The sequence below is a fragment of the Heterocephalus glaber genome, unplaced genomic scaffold (assembly GCF_053883595.1).
Source record: "Heterocephalus glaber isolate CG9 unplaced genomic scaffold, H.glaber_assembly_v1.0 deba00001572, whole genome shotgun sequence".
Lineage (NCBI taxonomy): Eukaryota > Metazoa > Chordata > Mammalia > Rodentia > Bathyergidae > Heterocephalus > Heterocephalus glaber.
Window position 1 is genome coordinate 18560167 of NW_028258357.1, and position 22321 is coordinate 18582487.

The following is a 22321-nucleotide window of genomic DNA, read 5'->3' on the forward strand; positions in this document are numbered from 1 at the left end:
GACATAAAAAAACTCTTCACAGAGGTGATGGCAGAAAACTTCCCAAGGAGGGGAAAAGAACTTGACATACAGATAAGTGAGGCATATAGGACTCCAGCTAGCCTTAATCAAAAAAAATCTACACATAGGCATATAATAGTTAGGATTCCAGAAATCCAACAGAAGAAGAAAATTCTACAAGCAGTGAGAGAAAAGAAACAAATCACATACAAAGGAAAGCCCATCAGAATCACAGCCCACTTCTCAATGCAAACCCTCAAGGCAAGAAGAGCTTGGAGTGATGTATTTCAAGCCCTAAAGGAAAACAGCCTCCAACCCAGATTAAGGTACCCTGCAAAAGTATCTTTCAAAATTGATGGAGAAATAAGATACTTTCATGATAAAGAGCACCTCGGGAACTTCATGAATACCAAACTGGCACTCCAAAAAATTTTAGACAATACCCTAGGAAAAGACAATGAGGATCACAACCCCAGGAAACCCAGCAGAATGAATCCATTGGGTGTGACAAATTAAACACAAAGGGGGAGAATCCAACAAAAAGAAAAGGTCATGACAAGGCTTTTAAAACTTTTGACTTCATCTCCCTGATGACTGCATAATTGAATCTTGTTATTGTACTGATTAGTATTTTTCTGATTCTAGAGTTTCACACCATTCCTTGTACTATACTGGCTATTTATCATCTTATGTCTACATTTTAATTGGGTTGTCTATTAATGAGCTCTAAGAATTCTTTATATATTCTGGTCATAGGTTATATGCATTGTAAATATGGTCTGTTTAAGGACTACTTTTCATTTTAATGATGTCATTTAAAGTTCTAAATTTTGATGGAATCTCATTTATCAATTTGTTTTCTTTTATACATCATGGTTTTTGTATCCTAGGTAGTTCTTGCCTACCCTGAATTCATAAATATTTTCCCTTATAATTTCTTCTTAAAGTTTTATACTTTAAGCTTTCATATTTAGGTTCATAGATCCCTTCAAGTTATTTTCATGTATGGAAAAAAAGGGTTGAGGTTAATTTTTTAGATACAGATACCAGGTGTTCTAGTGCCATTTGCTGAAGACACTGTCTCTTCCTTGGCTCTTGAATCGAGTTTATATTCTATAAAATGCTAATGTTAAATAATCTTTCAAAACTCAGTGGACCATATATGTGTGTTTCTATTTCTAGATTCTCTATTTTATTCAAATGATCTATATGTCTTTCCTTACACCAACACTGCCTTGATTACTGTAGCTTTAGAAGAAGTCTTAAAATTGGGTGCTAAACGTCTTCCAACACTGTTTTTGTTTATGTTTTTGTTTTTGTTTTTGGCTTTTCTGGGTCCATTGTACTCCTACATAACTTTTAAATTTCATTATCCAGTTCTTCACTTACAGCAAGTATACACAGACCTGCATTTTTATATATACCTTGTGTTTTCTAATCCTACTAAATTCAAGTACAAGTTCTAGGGGCTCCTAGAGATTTCTTATTATTTTCTCTTTAGATGATCATTTCATCTACATATAAAGATTTTGCTTCTGCTGTGCCAATCCTATCCTAGTTGTGTCATTTTATTGCCAGACTATTTTGATTTAGACCTATGTTTCAAAGTCTAATGGACAGATGAAGAGTAGGCATATATGCCCTTGTTCCCCACTTTAGGGAGAAAGCATTGTATCTTCTCCATTCATAGAAGGAGTTTTTGTTGGAAGTATGGAGTACATGTCTTTGACCTGTTGAGAAGGTTTTGTTCTCCTTCTAGTCTCCTGATAGCTTTTACCATGAACAGCTGTTTAATTTAGTCCAATACTCTTTCTCCAACTAGTGACAGGATCATATGGCTTTCTCCTTTCCTCTGTTAAAATGATGACTTTTGGGGGTGGATCTTCCAATGCTGAACCAACACTGCCATCCCTATAATAAAACCACTTTCTACATCCTGCCAGATCTGACTTCTAAGAGTTTGTTTTGTTAAACAAATTTCTATCTATGTTCATACCTTTTCCTTCTATTATCTTTATCCAGTTTTAGGATTAGCACAATGTTGAGTTCCTAAAATGAGGGGAGAAGTGTTCCTTCTTTTTTCTGCTTTAAATGTTTGATATAATTTATCAGTTAAAATGTTTATGAGCCTGCTGTTGTCATATAGGTAAGTTTTCAAGCTAGGAATATACTTTCTTTAATAGGTCCTATTCAAATTTTATATTTCCTCCAGAGTTAGTTTCATTAATTTGTCTTCTAAGTTACTTCTTAGAAGTTGTCAAATTTATTTCAAAAAAGATTTTTGTAATATGCTTTCTATATCCTTTTAAATTGTGTAAAATCTGTGGTAATGTCTCCTAGATCTTAATATTGTAATTTTAAAAATGTATAACTGATATTGTGTAACAGGAAGAAAAGGTCTAAAAGAGCAGGGGAAGTGGGAGGGGTAGGGGAAGGGAAAAAAGGGAAAGGAAAAAATATGAGAAGAGGAAAAAAATGGAAACAAGGTCTTTGCAAATAGGGAAGGGTAGAGGGGGTGAAGGGAGGGCAAGGGAAGGGGAAAAAAATAAGAACCAAGAGCCTCATGTAATGGTACAAGATCCCAATGATGAATGTAACTGTATTGTATACCTAAAATGTACCAATAAAGTTAATGGGGGGAAAAAAAACCACATTCCTCTCCTTAAAAAAAATTGCTGGGGCCTTTGGGTCATCCTGGATATGGAAGGCTGAGAATGAGAATGTCAGCAGTGAAATTAAATTATCACCAAACCAATAAAATGAGAATTTGGAAGCAAGTTTAATTTGATGTAATGATAATAAAGTCACGGGTCAGTTCTTAACTTTTGAGTTTTTCTAGTAAGATTCAGACCTTCTACAAATAAAGATTCAAGTGCCTACTTTATTATGCACATAGCATCAATTTAATTTTTTTTGAAATTGCTTTTTAACCACTAAAGTTTTAAAATATAAATCTTTAAGGAGGGGCACATTTTAAAATACATTCTTCTGAAATGAGACTGAGAGTCATGTGTTAAGCTCTACAGTCCACAGGCAAGCTTTCGTGTGTGTGTGGTGTGTGTGTATGAACTTTTATTGCATTAGCTAGTCACTGTTCAGATTACACTGAAACTTTTAATTCTTGCTTTAAATTATTGCTGTTGCCCAGCTCTATCTAGAAGCCATTCAATCCCCTAGCCTTTGACTCACTGTTCTTGTTTTTTTCATTTTTTCCTGTCTTAGTCCCCAGCATAGGCAGATGTATACTGCAGGGACTCTTGGATGGTGTTCCTACCCTGGAAGACAACTGTGTTATGTCCCACCAGGCTGTAACAGGGGAAAGAGGGCGAAATATAGGCCTTCGAAATCAGAACTTGTGGGTTAGGCTTATTGGACTATTGAATCCTGTGGTTGGACCCTCTGTGCTATACCTGTGCCCTCACAATCATGAAGCTATTCCTGCAGTGGTGCTGGTTTGTGCTTTTTTGGCTGGGGAGCTGCATTGCTCTAGTGACACCTCGTGAGTCATTTAGAATCCAATTTCTTGAGCTTTAATTTCCTGTTTTAACGTGTGCTCTCACTCCATTTCAGAGGGGAAGGGATGGGGATTGGCACGTATGGAGCATGTGATCTTGTGTGACAACTCTAGGCTTGGCCTTCTACTTGTGTCATTTCATGTAGTCTTAATTTCCCTTTGCCTTAATCCCCACATCTATAAAAGAAAAATGGTTATAATAAACATACACAGTGGTACCCAGTGCATGATAAGCACTGTGTCAGTGTTGGCTGCCATCTGAGTCTTCATTTCTCACAACACTCCTGTCTAGGAAATGGTATTATGACCATTGAAAAGATTAAGAAATTAAAGCTTGAATAAGCTTTATCCAAACCAGTAGCTAGCTAGAGGAGGGACTGGCATTTGAACTTAGATCTGTCTGAAGCCAAAGCACGTGCTCATTCCAAAAAGGGGGACGTTATGGCCAGTAGACTTTGAGGATCTTTAATGCAGAGCACTACTGACCTCATCTCACACTGTGAGAAAGTACAAGGCTAATGAACAAAGCCTGCATGTGGCTCACTGTTCTTCTCTAAATATCATTTCCAGGGTTGCAAGAAGTGCCGTCATTATCTGCCTTGTTATCGGAATAACCGAGGTGCTTTTTCTTTAGAAAAAAAAAGTAGGAGCAAGAAAAGCTCTTCATAGCAAACATGCTGTTGTAGTAACAAGTTAATGATCCTGGTGCTTTGCAGAGTCACTGGGGTGCAAGCCCTGGACTATTTTATAAACACCACCATTACTGAGCCAAGACAAGGCAATGGCATTTTATAATGACCATACATCTTTTAAAATCCTATAATTTCTTTTTATTTACAAAGACATTTTTTGAATTTCAATGTGTATTAGTTAGCTTTTTGTTACTATGACAAAATACCTGAAGTAAACAATTTAGAGGTTGTAAAAAATTTTTTGGCTTGTGGTTTTGCAGGTTTCAGTCCATGGTCTTCTGGTGTCAGTTTAGAAACATCATGGCAAAAGGGCATGGGGGAGGAAATCTGCTCACCCCATGGCAGCCAGAAAGCAAAAAGGAAAAGAGTCAGAGAAGAGACCAGCTACAGTATAGGCCCCAATGTCACACTCCCATGACCACTTCCTTCACCAAAGCCCCCATCCTCAATCTCCATCACGTCCCAATAATGGGATCAATTAGTCTCCTAATAGATTAGTCCACAGATGAGATTAGAGCCTTTGTGATCTAAAGGCCTTGCAAAAAAGCCTCACTTCCAATCGCATGAAACTGTTGGGGGACATTTTAGATATAAACTGTAATAAAAGCATTTCATAGAACTTTCCCTGGCAGAGAGAAGATGCCTACTGTCAGGTCCATAATAATTGAAATACCAGGTTTCCTTTTCTGAGAAGTTAACATCACCATTTGTTGCCCAAACCCACTAGCAGAAGATTCTACACTTATTTCAAAGCAATAGAATTTGTTTCTTCCCCTAAATATATTTTCAACATACAACCTTGGTACGTAAAAGAGAGAAACTGAGCTCTTTGGCGTAAGTGGAGCTTTGCTCACTTACTTTATTCTTTGCCCTTTTCATGCCCCTAATGCTCCTCCAAAGGATCCTGGAGTTCCAGGGAACACACTTTGACAACTGCTAGTTTTATTGAAAAGGAATAAAACAAGCTATGGAAGCATTGATGTCCTTCCAAATTACTGTATTTATTTATCTTGAGTTCTTTATATTAGCTCCTGCTTTATTCCTATTGTAAACCAGGCAGCCTGTGCCTTCGGGATATTGTCATATGCATTGGAAGAGTAATGAACATCTACAGAGTCCTGGGGTTGCTACTGTCATATAAATGCTAAACGTTGTTTAGCTCCTGAAATCCCAGACAAAGGTGCTGCTCAGAGCTGTGCTGTCTCTGTGTATTTCTCTGAATTTTTAAAAACATTTAATTTGATCTATTTGTTAAATTTCAAAAGGTGTCAAGCCTGTTGGACTACAGCTCTAAAGTCTAGCTTTATTCAGATTGATGTTAAAACAGTGACAAGATAATTGTTTAGCAGTTAAATGGCTTCCTGTTCTTGAAAGCCAAATAGAATGTCAGAACAGTAGAATGTTTCCCACGGAAACAAGAAGCCTACTGGAAATAGCATGGATTCGGGAGTCACAGCTGGGTTAGTATCCATTTTTGTCACTTCTAACTGCACCCAGCTGTATTTAGCATTTATGAACCCAGTTTTCTGTCCATGATACCTGTCTCGTAGGTCGTTCTAAGAGGAAATGAGAAAATCCGCCTGACAATCCTCAAACTGTAGTCCCCTTACCTCTGTCTTCATATTTAAGGAGAAACAAGTGCATTAGGGCAATCTCACTAAGGACAAATAACAATTGATATAATCTGACAGTTAGCTGTTGTTTATTGTAAAATGCACATTGGCTGTCTCTTATTTGCTAGCCCTTATGTCAATTAGTGCCTCACTTGCAGAGAACTTAGTATAGACACCAAGATGGACTTGTTTTAAAACAATCTAATAAGCGTCCAAATCAAGGTATAAGCAGTCTTTTATCTTTTTTTCTTTTTTGGATTCTGAATTATTTATGAAGGTATCTTTTTCTGTGTTTCCTAGTGATGCTTTGAGGTCAGTATGTAATGCTTTCAGAATTGAGTGTCCAATGTAGTTGTTTGGAACCCAGGAGAAAAGCAGCATGATGAACTGACACTCTGGAGAATGAATATAGGTACCTGGATTACGCTGCAGAGCCCTCTGTCTTCTTCAGCGACATATAATTCCAACTTATTGTATCTGCATCAGAAGATCCTGAGGTTAATGCACCCTGGACTGTAATCCTGTACCAAGGTGGGATTAGCCTGCTGCATTTGGGAAATGGAGAATTAAAGAAAAGAGCCATGAGTCCAACTCTTTGATTTTCGGTATTATTTCCTACTTTCTCCAGGCTTCTCACTCATGTCTTCTTCCTCCTTCTGCCTCAGGCACCTGACTCAAAGTGTTGGCTCAGGGACAAATGGCAGAAAAAAATTCCTAACTAATTAGCTAATCTGTTTATCAGAGTCCTTGCAATACATTTGCGATGTCTTTTCCCTGAAGAATTAACAGTAACACTCCAAGGGATTTTCACTGCAGGAGCAGTTGACATAACTGCCAGTATTTGTGAGTAGGTTCAGGGCTAGCAAAGTCAGTTCACCTTCTCAGCCCACAAAGAACGTGAGGGTCTGCCTGCCTCAGCTCTGCTCCACCACATCCCCGTGGTGTGGAAAGAGGCAGCCCTCAGAAGCTGCTTTTTGCTGTGCTAAAGTCAATGGTTTCCTCGGACTCCCAAGCTGATGCTTGGTCTCCTTGGCAACCTGAGGGCCCTGACTCCTGCTCAGCTGTTACATGTGAGTCCCTGCTGTTGTGTTCCCAAGCCTGTGGTAGGCCGAGTTCCTAATTCCTGCGATAAAGAATCATTTGGGGTCTCCCTTGTGCCCCTCGTGCATGGTGTCCACCTACCCTGACCCACCTTTGTTGTCCATTTGGGTTCATGTAACCCATCATGACTCTGAAGGCAATGCAGATACCCTACTGGGCTTGCGTGGAGTTTGTGTACTCACTCTCTCTCTCCCTGTTATTTATTTTGTTGTTTTTTGTTTGTTGTTGTTGTTGTTGTTGTTGTTTCTTTTGTATAGAAGATTGAGCTACATCCTCAGCCCTTTTATTTATTTATTTTTCAATTCTGAGACAGGGTCTCATGAAGTTGCTGAGTTGCTCAGGCTGGGGTTTAACTTATGATTCTCCTGCCTCAGCCTTCACAGCCTCCTATAGAACTGGGATTTCAGAAATGTCCTTTCATCATTCTTAATTGACTCCTCCTCAGAGCATTTAGCTCTTTCTCACTTAATGAGCCTAATAGCAGGCAGATAATTATTGAACATTTTTCTATTTGAGCAGACAGTATAAGGGGTGTGATGGAATCCATTAACAGATGGCCTTGTGAGGATTGCTGACACCTGTGTGACATCCTGTAACATCCGTGCCCCTGCGTGGAGAGGCCCTGCTCCCGCATTGGCTGGACAGTGAGCTCTTTGAGAGCTGGGCCCAGCTTTACCATGCTTAGGGCTTTGGCCCCAGTTGCTAGCCCAGTAGTCTGGCCATAGTCAGCTTGCAATCATTACTAACTGAATAAATAGATTATTTTATCCCTAAGAAAAAGATGTATGTTTTCATCAAACAATATTGCATGTTATTCTTAAAATCCACTTTGTATTTAAAGCTAATGAAATCAGAAACAGTGGTAATACTGATGAGGGGCCCATGATTTACAGTGTCCTTATTGCCTACATGTTTTCCTGCATGTTCTAACAATTCAGGATTTTTAATCTCTGCGGAAACCATTGAGAGCCTGGACAGTAATAAGGGTGCCTTAATAGCCTTTATTCTCAAAAAATCAGTGTATCATGATGCACTGGCTTTCCTGAGCATTCTGGTGGCAGCACCCCCATAAGGACTTCCAGAAAGTAATTCTGATGGAAGCAATAACAAACAGTGAGGGCTTCTCTGTCTTTCCCATTAGCTGCTCTCTCTAGGATCTGCTCATGGGGCCCTTCATGTAGAGCAGGATTTTCCCATCCACAAGGGCTGTATTCTGAGAGTCCCAGTGGATGCCTGAAAGCTAGGTAACATCAAGCCCTATGTACCGTACTCATAATTGAGTGGACACCAAGTGACCACCAGGCAGGTGACACATACAGAGGGGGACGCCTGGACAAGCAATGCTTCGTTTTCCAGGCAGTAGGGAAAGGGCTGACGTGAGGTTTCATCGTGCTACTCTGAAGAGTGAGCACAGAAAACTTACTTCTGTAATTTTCCATTTAAAATTTTTGGACTGTGGTTCATGGTAGATAATTGGAAATGCAGGAAGCAAAACTAGGAATAAGAGAGGACTACTGTATTGACATTTGGAGCTGGATAAGTCTTCATTGTGAGGTTATCCTGGGAATGGTAGGGTGTTTAGAAGCTTCCCTGGCCTCTGCCCCTACCACTGGTGCCACTGTGCTCTCCCCAGAAACAATAAAAAATGTCTCCAAACTATGCCACATGTTGCCTGGAAGACAAAATCAGATCCAGCTGAGAACCCTGCATGTAGAGAACTTTATCCAATGAATTGTCCCAACATAGAAAGTAATGCTAACAGAAGGACCAGTCCTTTGCAAGAGCAGAGGGCAATTCTCATGGTTTACATAGACATAGTATGTCCATTGTCTCATTTAATTCTCTTGGCTACTGTATTAGTCAGCTCTCCATTATTGTAACAAATACATACTCAATTTACAGAGAGAAAAGGTTCCCTTTGGCTCATGATTTGGTCAGTTGGTCCTATTTCACTTGGGCCGTTGGCAGGACAGCACATTGTGATAGGATGCTCATGGCAAAGCAGAGCTGCTTCCCTCGTGGCTGGGATGAGAAAAAGAGGAGAAGGAAGGGCCTGAGGTTCCCTCTAGGATGGGCTCCCAGTGACCGGAAGACCTCAGTTCCTCAGGTCTCTGCCATTTCCTGCTGGTGCCAAGCTGGGGACTAAAACTTTAACACACAGGCCTTTGGGGAACATTTTGGATCCAAAGCATAGCAGCCACCCTGAGAGAGATTTTCTGTCCCAGGTCACCAGTGAGCAAACACATTCCCTGGCTAAGTGACAGTGTGGAATAGCAAGCAGGTCATCTGACTGTTAAAATGCCATGTTTATCCTATCCAGAACTCATCAGTACCCACTGGAGCTTTCATCACTGTCTACTTGAAACTCTGTAGTATTCACGTGTGCATAAGAATTATGTCAGGAAAAAAGAATATGTGGAGTCCCAGGACCATGTGGGGTAGAAGAAAGGGCCCTCAGTTATCACTTTCCAGCCATCATTCGGTCTTTCCAAAGTTGTGTGTTGAGGGCTTACTCTGTCCCATGGCCTCTGCAGACAAGACAGATGGACAAGGTCCCTCCCCTGTGCAACTTGCATTTGGAAAAGGTAAACAGCAAATAAATAAGTAAACAAATGAATAGAGAGGAGCTGCAGATTATGTCCAGTGCTGGGAAGGAAGTGAAGAGTGAGAAGAGAGTAACTAGGGGAAGGGAGCTGCATCACACAGAGTGGTCAGGGAAGTCGTCTGATCTCAACACCTCCCCAAGCCCGAGACACACTGCACCTCCCCAGTCCCAAACCGGGTGCAGTGCGGGCGCTCCTGCACCTGGCTGTGTAAAAAAACGGCCATGTTTTCGTCTCTGCAGCTTCATGGTCTGAGTGTAACTACTGACTTTTAGTGCTGCCCTGAATTATCACAAACTTAGTGACTTCAAAAAACTCAGTTTCTTATCTTACAGCCCTGGGGTCAGAAGTCCTAAAATCGAGGTGTCCGTGAGCCTCCTCCTGGAGGCTCTGGAAGAGAATCTGTCTCCTGCCTGTTCTGTCTTCTAAGGCCACCTGCTTCCCATGGCTCATGGCCCTATACTCATCTTCCAAGTCAACAGAGCATTTCCAGTCCCTTTCTCTGATTCCGACTCTCCTGTCTCAGCTCCTAAAGACCCTTGTCATCACACTGGGCCTACCCCATCATCTAGGAGAATGTCTCCTTTTACGATCCATGGGTTCATCACCTTTCTAAACCTGCAAGGTAGCCTATGCCCAAGGTCTCAGGCACTAGATTACCTTTGGAAAGCGGGTCATGATTTAGTGTATCTCAGTAAGCAATCAAGCATCTGTCCATTTTATTCTTGTATCTATCCACTTTATTTTACAGATTTTAAAAAACCTTGAAAAAGTAAATGAATTTCCTAAAATTACACGTTTAATTATCACTTTGGAATCTGATCACCCCACCCAAGGAGATCATCCCTGTATCCAAACTCTGCTTCTTTCCTGGAGAACATTCCCAGTTCACATTTCTTTGGTTGGTTGACATTGGACCAGAAAGACAGAGTGCCATGCCACTTTTATCCACCAGAGTATGGCAGGCACAGGACTCTGTGCCCCACATACGGTGTGCACTTCTCCAAAATGTTTTTGAATGAAAGAATGAATATTATGTGCATGGGTAAGAAGAGCCCAGTCTTTTTGTGTAGCAGCTCTTGGCAGTGTGTAAACCCTTGGCTATTTTTAAAGCATTGAAAGAAGTGAACTATGAAGTTGGCCCATAATTGAGTTGGGGGCATCATTTTCTCTCCTTCTCCACCAGCACTGAACTTCGAAAGGCTCTGTGCTTTTTGGCATGGTAATCTGTACCTAGAGGTCCGATATACAGCCCTTTGTATACTGACCTCTGAGGTTAACATCAACACCTTTTGGGGGTAGTCCTCAAATGCCTCCCTTCATTATTTCAGTTCATCATTAGAGGAAGAAACCCTAACTGCACATTTCATTGTCATGTTAGGTTTGCTGTGTTTGGCCTTAGAGAAATAACAAAGGAAGAAAATAATCACTAAACCATGCAAGTGTCACTTAGCATGTTATGCAGCACTTAAATGAAAAAATAATTCATTAATATGAAGCAAAAAAGCCAGGTCTTCTCCAAGCCAGAAAAAGACTTCTTAGAAGTCTTAAAAGAAAGCACCTGATGCTAAACAACTGTGTGAAGGAAAGTGAAACAAACACACCTCCTTATGTCATGGAAACATTATATTTATATTATGGAAGTACTGGACATTGCTTTACATTGTCCGTTAATCTTGCCTAATGAGTACAGCCACTGTCCTGTCAAGTGAGTTTTACATCTGGCATCTTCTCTCATGAGAAATGAGATCCCTGTCACTCAGGGTGTTATTGAAACAATAAGGACATACAAAACCCAACGGAAATGTCTTCTCTTTTAGCGTTGATTTCGAGATCCCAGATTCTTCACCTCACTTCTAATATATTTACTTTGATTCCAGTGGCCAAGGACGTCAATATCCTTTTTGATGAACTAGAGGCTGTCAGTAGTCCTTGCAAAGATGACGACTCCCTCCTTCACCCCGGGAACCTGACCAGTGCTTCAGACGACGCCAGCAGATTAGACACAGGTGGAGAGGTAAGAGTGTGCGAGTTCTTAAAAACAGAATCCTTGATTTGGGTTGGAACCTGTGATGTGTGTTGTAATGGGCTTTTTAAAGTCAGAATCTCATCAAGCTGTCGACGCCTGGAAAACAGGAAATAGGCTTTGTATTATCTAATGTCTCCCATAGTTCTAGCACTTTCAGATCAGATATTCAAAATCTCTCCAAGCTCAAGACAGGCTTTCAATGGAAAGTGTGCTCACCTTCCTATCCCTACAGACATTTCAATTATGCAAAGGAAAATTCTCAGAGACGCACATGAATTTAAACTCTGCATTCTGGGTGCTGTTAAAGAGTAAAATGTAAGCTTTACAAGGATGCATTGCCTTGTGCAAATCCCCCATCACGTAAAATAGCGACATAGAATGCACCGCCTTCCGTGGGTCCCGTTGCCTGAAGCCTCTGTAATCGGGAAACTTCACACATGTAAACAGACCCATCTGTTCGTGTGTCATCTCGGAAAAAGAAGTGCCCTGGTGGAGCCGTTTGCTGTGGCACAGCCTCGCTGGAGTCTCATATTTCCTTTGTTCGTGGGCCGGGTTGAGGTGATCCACACACAGAACCTGAGAAATGTTGATGTTTCATGTTCCCTAATGTTTTTGTTGTTCCAGAGCTAATCAAACATTGAAAGAATGACATCTTTACACAGGGAACATTGCTACATTCTACCAAGCTTCGCAGACCTCTCCCCACAAACACCAGGCAATACCTCGGTGTCTGCTTTTTTTGAGAAAAAAGTTAATTCTGTCATTATCCGATCACACAGATACTTGGACTGCCATATGTGTCATGGTCAAGGAACACTGCAAGGGACTCAGAAAGCAACTATTCTCATCCCCTTATTTATAGATGAGGAAACAACCTCAAAAAGATCAGGGCTTCCCTGAAGGAGGTGCAGGTCGTTGTTCTATTATTTTACCATTTTATTCATGGTCCTGGGTTCAAGCTCACTGCCTCACGCTTACTAAGCAAGCACTGTAGCCCTGAGCTACACCCCTGCTGAAAGTACCATGCCGACAGAAGAGTTTTCTTTCTTGGCAAGGAATTGTTAAGAAAATGTTTGCTGAAGTATACTCCCAAGTGCCTCGCTAGGCAAGAGCTAAAAACTGGTCGGTGAGGGTTAATCACCAGTTGAAGCTCGGTGTGTCAGGACAGGGCCCACAGGTGCGTCTGTCCCCCTGGTGGCAGTCTTTTTTTGGGCTGAGCCTGCATGCCTGGTACTTGTGCAAGAAAGTAGTTTCTTGGGTTGGGCTGTAGCTCAGTGCTTGTGAAGTATGCATGAGGCCCTGGGTTTGATCCCCAGCACTGCAAATAAATACGTAAAAAAGAAAACAGTTTGTAGCACGGTCTTGGATGTTTGGCATGTTTACCTTCTTCACTCTGTGTTTGGAACAGACTATTCTGTGCTCTAGAGAAGACAGACTCCTCATTTCTCTTTGGCTGGGTTTAGAGGCACAATTTTGAAATCGAGTTCCCTGAGAAACGGAACTCTGGCCACACCTACCCATGTTTGATGTTCTTTTCCGTGTAGTCTTTGTTACAGGCCTAAAGAGCTCCCATTCCTCCTGTTCTTTTCTTTATAATATATGTAGCATTTGAGGACCACAAAATAGTATTTGTAACTTCTATTTAAGTAATAAAGTATAGTAATAAAATGAATGCCTAGAATCTCCATCCCACTTATGAATTAGAAAAGTGTTTTTCAAAATACCATGACAAATCAACAACTGGGATCCCATCTGATTAAAAAGCTTCTGCACTGCAAGAGAAACCACCAACAGAGCTAAGAGACAACCTACAATGTGGGAAAAAATTTTCAGCAGCTGCACCTTAGACAAAGGACTACTATCTAGAAGATATAAAGAACTCAAAAAATCAGACTCCCCCAAATTCAAAGACCCAGTTCAAAAATGGGCATCTGAAATGAACAGACATTTCTCAGGCAAGGAAGTAGAAACAGCAAATAAATATATGAAAAAATGTTCAACATCACTGGTTATTCGAGAGATGCAGATGAAAACAACACTGAGATTCCACCTCACCCCAGAAAGAATGGCTGCTATCAAGAAAACAACTAATAACAAATGCTGGCGGGGTTGTGGGGAGAAAGGAACCCTTCTCCATTGTTGGTGGGAGTGCACACTGGTGCAACCACTGTGGAAATCAGTATGGAGATACCTCAAACAACTAGCCTTAGAGGTCCCATTTGACTCAGCTATTCCCCTGCTGGGTAAAGAATTAAAAGAATCATACCACAGTGATATATGTACACCCATGTTTATAGCGACAGAGTTTGTAATAGCTAAAGCTTGGAAACAGCCCAAGTGCCCATCAACTGGAAACTGGATAAAGAAGATATGGTTTTGGTTTTTTTTTAATAAAATGGAGTACTACTCAGCCATAAAGAACGAGAAACTAGAGACATTTATAGCTAAATGGATGCATATTGAGGCCATCCTCTTAAGTGAAATAGGACACACATGTGTAAATACCAAATAGTTTCTCTAGTGTGAGAAACTGAAAGTGTAAATAAGGATTAAAATGATTAAAACAAATAATGGATAATTTGAAATACAAAGAAAAGGTCCAAAGGGGTAGGGGCGGCAGGAGGGGAAGGGGAGAGATCAGAGTTACAAGCTGGAATCTGGAAAGAATCCATATATAGATTGTGTTTAAAACTATAGGAAGAGATGTAGGTAGAGACTAGGCTGGAGCTCATCAGTGTCTTGGGAAGGAAGAGTCATTGCAATCAAAGGAGAGAAGGATGTGTTTCCAGAAGAAGCACATACAACTATGTACAGTACACAGTACTCGATAGTGTGATAAATGACTGTTACTGTTTTAGGTACTCATCATAACATGCTGTGTTTTTCATCTTTTAGAGCATAATCCTACTTATATAAAAGAGTTTACTGGAAATCAGTATGCTGCTATGCCAGTGGTAGCCCTATGTATCTCATGTTTAACTGTATATTTGGATAATATCAAGGGGCCATCACAGATGATTGATGTGTACCTTTTCAGTTTACACTTAAAAGTTGGCACTCTGTGTGGTACTTTGAGATACACATGAATGAAATTGCCTAATAACATATTTCTCAGTTTATATTTCCATCACATCTCACATGACTGTATTGAAATTTAAATTTTAAAAAATTTGACCTATGTGAAGTCTATTGGTTAATTAGAACTTTTTCTCCAAACCACCATTTGTCCAATATTAGTTTTGAAAATCTTTCTAAAAGAAATCACATCTTCTGATGTCTTGTTAATGGTTGAGATTTTTTTTTAATTATATGGAAAAATGTTAAAGTACTTTTCAGTTTTGCTTTGATTGAGATCTATTGTATTTGAATATTTAAAAAAATTACCGATACAACATCATCAGTTACTAGTTCCAATTATTTTTGATGCAATGGAAAATTAACATTAGAGTGTATGCAAATAGAAAGGATAAACATTGCTTTGTGAAAGTTTGTCTCAAATACTTTGTGTGTGTGTTTACGTATATGCACCCTCAAATAACAAAGCCAAATGTTTTTCTTACTGTGAGCAAAAAAACTGAGACTCATGGATGTAGAAAATTGCTAAGGCCATTGAAGCCACTTGAAATCCCATACTTCTTCTCTACCAGAGGTACTAACTTCCCAAACTCCTGTGTTTTTTTTTCACTCTTTTGCTCTTTAAATAGTTTTAAGACATAGAGTCTTAATGTATTTTTAGATTTATTTTGTGTTTTGTAAGATGGGAGCGTGTGGCAAGAAATCTTCTGTGACTTTATTCCTGGCAATATTAAGGATCATTCTTTTTTTTAAAATGCATCTACAGTTTATTCATTTTCACTGCTGTACAGCATTTTACCATATGCCTTTTGCACAATTTGTTTATCTATTTTCTGTCCATAGATATCTGAGTTGATTCTAATTTTTTAAAAATTTCTACTACTATGCACAATGCTATGAATATTCATATATATGTCTCTCATTTGCTTCATTGAGAATTTCTCTAGGGTAGTATGTCTTGCAGATGTACAGTTTTACAGGGCAATGCCAGAGTGTATCGCAGAATTAGTGTACCAATTTTTACTCTTACCTACAGATTCTGAAAATTCTCAGTTGTTCCATATCCTTGCCAAAGCTTGTAGCATTTCATTATGTTTTGTTCATTTTCCTCCACGCTTTTTTAAATGTGTTTCCTCTTTATATTTTTATTAAAGAAAATTTAATTTTAATAAAACAATGAAACATTCATTTAGCTTTCATTTGTCTTTAACATCACTTACCTGCAGCTCAGGTTTACCAGCTGGTCCCTTTCTCTTTGTTTGCAGACAGTGCGGGAAAAAAATAAGTTAAATGGACTTTACTTTCGAGATGGGAAGTGTCGAATCGACTACATTCTTGTGTACAGAAAATCCAGCCCCCAGACTGAAAAGAGAGAAGTGTTTGAAAGAAATATTAGAGCAGAAGGATTACAAATGGAGAAGGAGGTAAATAGTATGCTTGGATGAGGAAAAAAAAAAAAATATATATATATATATATATACTCATATTAAATTGATTTAAAAAGTTGGCAATTAATCATCATGTTAACAGAATATTTCATTTGGTCAGAGTTTGCCAATCTGGGGAATGTTTCAGCAATTAGACTTTCACAGCACAATCCGCCTTTGAGAGCATTTTAATGCCAGATGATTCCACGACAGTCAAAATACGGTACTCCAATTAAATGGATTATTTCCGCATGTGACTGTTGACCTCACTTGCTGGGTACATCTGCTGCTTCTCAGTGTGTGTGAATGGAGGGCTCTGCTCACACATGGCAGGGAACTTTGGAGGAAGGGCAGTCACCGCATGGAGACCATTTTTACATTTTAGGGAACATAATAAGGTTGGGCATCCTTACACACACAGGAGATTTTCTGGCTGAATTTGTCAATATCGGCTGGAACTTACAAAACGATTCCAGCTTGAAGAGACCTTCCGGTTATTTTTGTCAGATTCTGAAGCTCAAGACTCCTCTCTCCCTTCCCTGTCTTCTCTGTCGGAGGAGAAATCTCCAAGTCAGACAAGGCTTTCCTTTGTTCGGCTCCTGTTACAGTTAATGCAGCCTGCTGGTTACATCCAGACGTCGTATGTTATTGCATTTTTATTTTTGAGACAAGGTCTCACTCTGTAGTTCAAGCTGCTCTTAAGCTCACTGGATAGCCCAGGCTGGCCTTGAACGTGCAGTGATTCTCCTGCCTCAGCCTCCCTAGTGCTGGGATTTTAGGTGTGCACCACCATGCCTGGCTGAGACGTCAGACATGAGAGGCCTGTCACCCACACTGATCATGTCACTCTCGGCAGACTTCAGATAAATGGTATTTTTTCCAGCTCTGTTTAACCCTTGAACACTTGTAGTAGAGAAGCAATATTTTTCTGGAATATCTCCAACAAGAGAATTGGCAAAATGATGAGATGAGTGTGGTGTCAGGTTCCCCTTCTCAGGGAAGTGGAGACGGCTTGCTCCAAAGACAGCCTCCATGTGAGACTCCCTGTCCCCGAGCGGAAGGACACACCTTGCCGCTCCTCTTTTGTGGGCCTTGAAGCATGTTTCCCATACCAGGTACTTCTCTTTGATAAATCCCAGTTTTTAAGCTCTTACTGAGACATTTATGTATTCTCTTCTCTTAACGTTAGTAGCACACTAATATATTTATCCTTAAAAATCTTCTCTTGCCTTTTATTCTTACTTCTTAGTGGCAGAATTCTTACGTGAAGAAATGAAACATCAGAGCAGCTACATGATTGGAAAGATGAAAGTCCATTCTGACTCCTGTTCCGATTTTGATTCCCGTCAAAGTAGATAGCACTGTTCAGTGAACGAGAGATTTATGTTTTAAGCTGCCTAACTATTCTTTCCGTTCTCAGGGCTTCTTCTGCATAGGTCTTGTTGTCAATGTCACTTCACATCTTAGCGGTTAGAACTCAAAAGCCCGATACTTTTCCGAGCAGTGTCTGTTGCTTAAGAGATCACACAGCTCTTTCTGTGGCTCCTGAACCTCCCTGTAGTGTAGCCCTCAGCAGCTGGGGTCCAGCAGGTCTGGGAGGAGGTTTCCGCCAGGTGTGTGTGTGTGTGTGTGTGTGTGTGTGTGTGTGTGTGTGTGTGTATGGGGCTGTGATGCAGTGCGCTGTGTCTGTGTTGTGATGGGTGGACTGCTTGTGTGATTTCATTTGTATACAGGATAATCTTGTTTCTTGTACTTTAAAAAATGTTAATAGCTGAGTATTTATTTTAATGAATATTAGAAAAATAACAGTAGGGCAAAGGGCGTGGTTACCATGTTGTGAAACTTCAAAAAAATTTACCCCTCCAAATTTCTTCTTTTGGCAGCATCTTCCTCTCTGTCCTGTCCCCACAGCCCTCTGTTCAGTCCCAACTCCTAGGGCTTCCCCTTTCCCCAGCCCTGCCCTCTGCATGAGTGCATCTCACCCTTGCCCCATGACCTCCACCCACACAGATGCACAACTTGTCTCCCGTGGCCCTCCCAGCCCGGCTTTGCATCCACCAGCCTCAGCCAGCTCAGCAAGAAGAGGCCTCCGCAGGCTGCCTTGCTTAAGTGGCAGCAGGAAATGATAGATGAATCAATTTTTATCTGCCTCAAATATTAAAATAAAATGCTCCTTGATGGAACAGTAAAAAAATCTGCATTTACCTAAGTGTAGACCGCATCAGAAGCAATAAATCGAGTTCTTTATAAATGGCAGCAGCAGAGAGACAACAATTGTAATGTTAGTTGAGCTCCTAGAGTGACTTCCACCTTTTATGGGTTATAAAGAACTTACCAAGGTGAAAAGAGGGGTACAGAGAGAACTCCAGGTCTGTGTGCATCCAAAGGACTGCCTCTGATTGCTTTTTATGAATTATTAGCATCTTCTTTGTTAGCCTCTTTCGTGATGTCTAACAACTATGGAAGACGTTTTCCTGGGCCAAGGTTTATGTTTCCAAACTGATAAAGACAGGCTCTGTAGTCCCGTTCAACCTAAGAGAGTCCTTCTCTCTTTTAAGAGTGAATTTCAAAACACAGCTAAGGGAATCCTAATTCGTGATGAAGTGAGGATGCCTCACATTTAATCTTTCCTAAAATCTTTGCTCGAGGACGAGTCAGCGAGGAAGCTCTGGGTCTTTTACTACTGTGCACCTCACATTTCAGAGACAGCAGTTCACGACAGAGTTCCCAAGGGAAATATCACCAAGTCCTGGCAATGGGCTTTGGGGTATCTGTCCATTAATGCATATTTTCTGTTTCTTAAATTGTTGGTTGTGTCTATTGTTGATCCGTTAGTACCCATTTTGAAACAACTGTCACTTGTGAGAGGTTTATCTTTTCTTTTGTACTGTCTGTCAAATCATGGATGAATTTTGCATTATTTGGGGTGTATGAGTAGTGGTTGTGTTAATGGAGAACATCCCACTCCCTTTAGAATCATGTGGAACATGGGGAAAGTCTCTAATCATTACAGCATTTTAAAACAACTATAATTATATAAATCATCCCAGCTGGAGGATAGCTAATTCATTCAACAAATATTTATTGCACACCCACTCTGTGTTAGGCATTGCTTTGAGGACTAGGAACTCAGCATGAAATAGAGACAAAAATTCTTGCCTTTTTGGAACCTCAAGGACAAAATAAATAACCAGAATGTGTAAAATATCAGTTAGTGCCGTGGACAAAAAAGGAAAACAGGAAGTATGAGCGGAGCTGAGAATATTATAAAAGTTGGTGGGATGGGAGAGTTCTTCTCCAGAGAAAGAGAACAGCAAGTACAAAGGCTCTGAGGCAGGAATACACCTGCTATGTTCCTAGAATAAAGAGGAGATCAATATAATTGGAGTTACTGAGCAAGGTGGAACATGGTGAGAAATTATGTGGTATGATCAAAACTTACAGTGAATGTTTAATAAAAATAATTACAGCAAACGACATTGCCATTAATCCCCCTCAGAACACTCTCCATCACTTGGGACACACTTAGCCTATCATTCTTGCCATTTTCTGAAGCACTTCTGGAAATCCTCTTTTGTGAGTGTCTATGCAATGTGATAAAAAATCCAGTGAATGCTGTTGCTGGGTGCCGTCCAATGGAATAAAAATATTATGGTGTGTTCTGATCCACCTTATTCACCAGATCTGGCACCATTCCACTGCTGGCTCTTCTGCAAAGTGAAAATGACCACAAAAGGCAGTGTTTCTAATTGACTCAGGACATCAAAGCAGTCACAACGTCGTGATTAAAAACAAGAACAAGAACTTCCAGAACTGTTTCAGAAGGGGGCAAGAGTGACGGGATGAGTGTTCCCCAAACTAGGGGGAGGATGGTGAGGGGGATTCGTGGCAATGTGTCTTTTACTCTAATAATTTAAAGATTCACTGAAGCTTTTTATTATTATCATTATATCTCGTATATCAGCAAGGCAGCGGGAGCCAGATGACACTGGACTCCAGCAGTTACTGGGGAAACAGCTTTTCTCTGAGTGACTTGTGGAGCCATTGGAAAGTTTTGAGCCGAAGTGTGAGAAGATATGGTTTTGTTGCATTAAGGCCCCTCTGGCTGCCTGATAAGATTAGGCTGTCGAGAGGGAGCAAAGGCAGAAGCAGAGACACGAGATCATCGCGAGAATACGAGAAAGAGACAAAGGAGTCTTGGCCAAGTCCACAGTAGGGAAGGTAGTGAAGAGGGTAGGACGTAGAGCTGATGAAAACTGCACAAAGACCGAATAAGCAGTGGGAGAGAGAAGGTGCAGGCTACGCGGTGTTCATCTACGCAGCTGCAAGGAATTGCCATCCATGGGGGTCTGGAAGAGAGCTGGTCTCACTGTGGAGTTGTTAAGCCTGAGCCACCCCGGGGGAGCTGTTGGGTGGAAGAGTCTGGAATTCTGGAAGAGACCTGGGCTGGAGATACTTGTTTAGGTGAGCCCTCCAAGAGAAGGACGGCTGATAGAGAACCGAAGTGCTCTGCGTCGCGGGAACACCAGCGTCACCCATGTGAAAGATAAAGAGAAGCCAGCCAAAGAGACCGAGGGGGAGCTGCCGAGAAGCTGGCCCCTGTCTATGTTCCTGACCCTATCCAGCTTATCGTTCCCGCCGATCAGAGCTGTGAGGATACCAGAAGAGGTGCTCCACAGACTCCTCCTTTCCTACACAGTTAAAAACCACAGCAACGAAGGTCTAACGTGAGTAAGTGTCAGGATACTCTGAACTACCAATTCCTGACCTCTAATACTTCCTGGTCTCCAAAGAACAATCTCTGACCTTGCTCCACTCGGATCATTTCCACTTTCTCGTATGTCACACGTGTATCTCTCCAAGGGTTTCCAGTTGGAGTGAAGAGAGGGAGAAGCCAGGGCAGTCCTGAGCACAGAGTGAAGAACGTTGATTTTCTTCTGAATCTCACAGTCCTGGAGATTCCAGAGTCTCTTTCAGGAGTTACCAGGATTGTTGCATACTGGCAGCGACTTCTTTGTTAACTGGTGTCTCGGGTGGCATTTTCTAAGCAGAAGCAGAGCCTGCGGTGAGGATTCTTGTTGATTGATGGGGTGGTCTTAGGAGAAAAGGGAGCGAGAGAAGCAGAAGAGAAGATCTAAGGCATGAATATGACTTCAGCTATGCACTGCAACTGGATCCAACAGGGAAGCGCTTAGAGAACAAAGCACGCTCAGACAAGAGTCATCTTTAAGAGCAGGGTCCCCGTGGCCGTCAGTCATTGGCTGGGTTCTGTAAAGGTGCTGGGAGGTGGGCGACTGAGGGCTGGGTTCCATCAGCATCCAAGTCCACCGGCCCTGAATCGGAAGAAGAGCTGCCACCAGAGCCGCAGTATTCAGCCAGCTCACTGAGACTGTGGTGACCAAGGAATTCATGGAGGTCTTTGCTGAGAGTGAAGAGGGAACAAGTACACATGGCCACTGATTCTGATTGAATTTGCCAAGTTTTTCCTCTAAGGATACTGCACCTCAAAGGTGGTTGGTGTTACCACTTTGAGGGCAGAGGCTGTGCCATGCTCGCTTTTATATCCAAGCCTCTTAGCCTAGTGCTCAGCTAAGGAAATTTGAGATTTTCTACAGGGTTGTGCAGAGCTGATTTCCTTGGCAGGGTCTAGGTGACACCAGTCAGTTCCCTTCTAGAGTCTCTCAGCATTAGAAGTATTGACATTTGGGCTGGGTAATTATTGTAGGGGGATCCTGTGTGTTCCAGGGAGTTTAGCAACATCGCTAGCCTCTGTCTAAAGATGCCAGCAGTACCCACTCCAAGTTATGCCGATCAGAGATGCCTCCGAGCCTCTTGGCAGGTGGGAGGGGTCATCCTTAGTAGAGAATCACTGAATTAGACCCCCAACCCAGCATTATGCAGTCTGTTGCAGTGTCTGCAATGGAGCAGAGGAGGTAAAAGCATCTGCTCCATCCTTTCATCCATGTGGAACAACTGATGTAAGCACTCTTAACATCAGGTTCTTGAATCATTGAGGAGGCCTCTGCATTAAGAGAAAGAACAGGGTATAGGTTAAGACTGGCATCTCGAGTCAGACAAATGGGGTTGAAATCTGCTTAGGACTTCACTGTCTACTAAGTAAGTAACTGGGCAAGACTTTTAACTTCCCTGTGCCTCCGTTTCCTTGTTTATTAAGTGGTAGGTCATTCCTGTCCTGTGGGGTTATTGTGAAGATAAAGCGAGTTCATACATTCTGCTGTGCTTAGGAGAGTCTGGCACACACTGAGT

The 22321-nt window shown here is 41.3% G+C and overlaps 1 protein-coding gene across 23 annotated transcripts in view; it reads left to right on the plus strand.

Annotated features, from left to right (window-relative positions):
* Nucleotides 1–22321, plus strand: part of Ano4 (anoctamin 4) — a 366091-nt gene that overhangs the window by 186993 nt on the left and 156777 nt on the right. For 20 of the 23 annotated variants that reach the window (XR_015443559.1, XR_015443558.1, XR_015443557.1 and 17 more), the window contains 2 exons: nucleotides 11404–11540; nucleotides 15893–16051. Coding sequence is in view for 20 of the 23 variants with exons in the window: in XM_013072270.3 (XP_012927724.1) it covers nucleotides 11404–11540; nucleotides 15893–16051 (296 nt within the window). In the remaining 3 variants the exon portion in view is untranslated. The remainder of the gene's footprint in view (nucleotides 1–11403; nucleotides 11541–15892; nucleotides 16052–22321) is intronic. The other 3 variants (XM_087192680.1, XM_087192682.1, XM_087192683.1) reach the window with 1 other exon arrangement.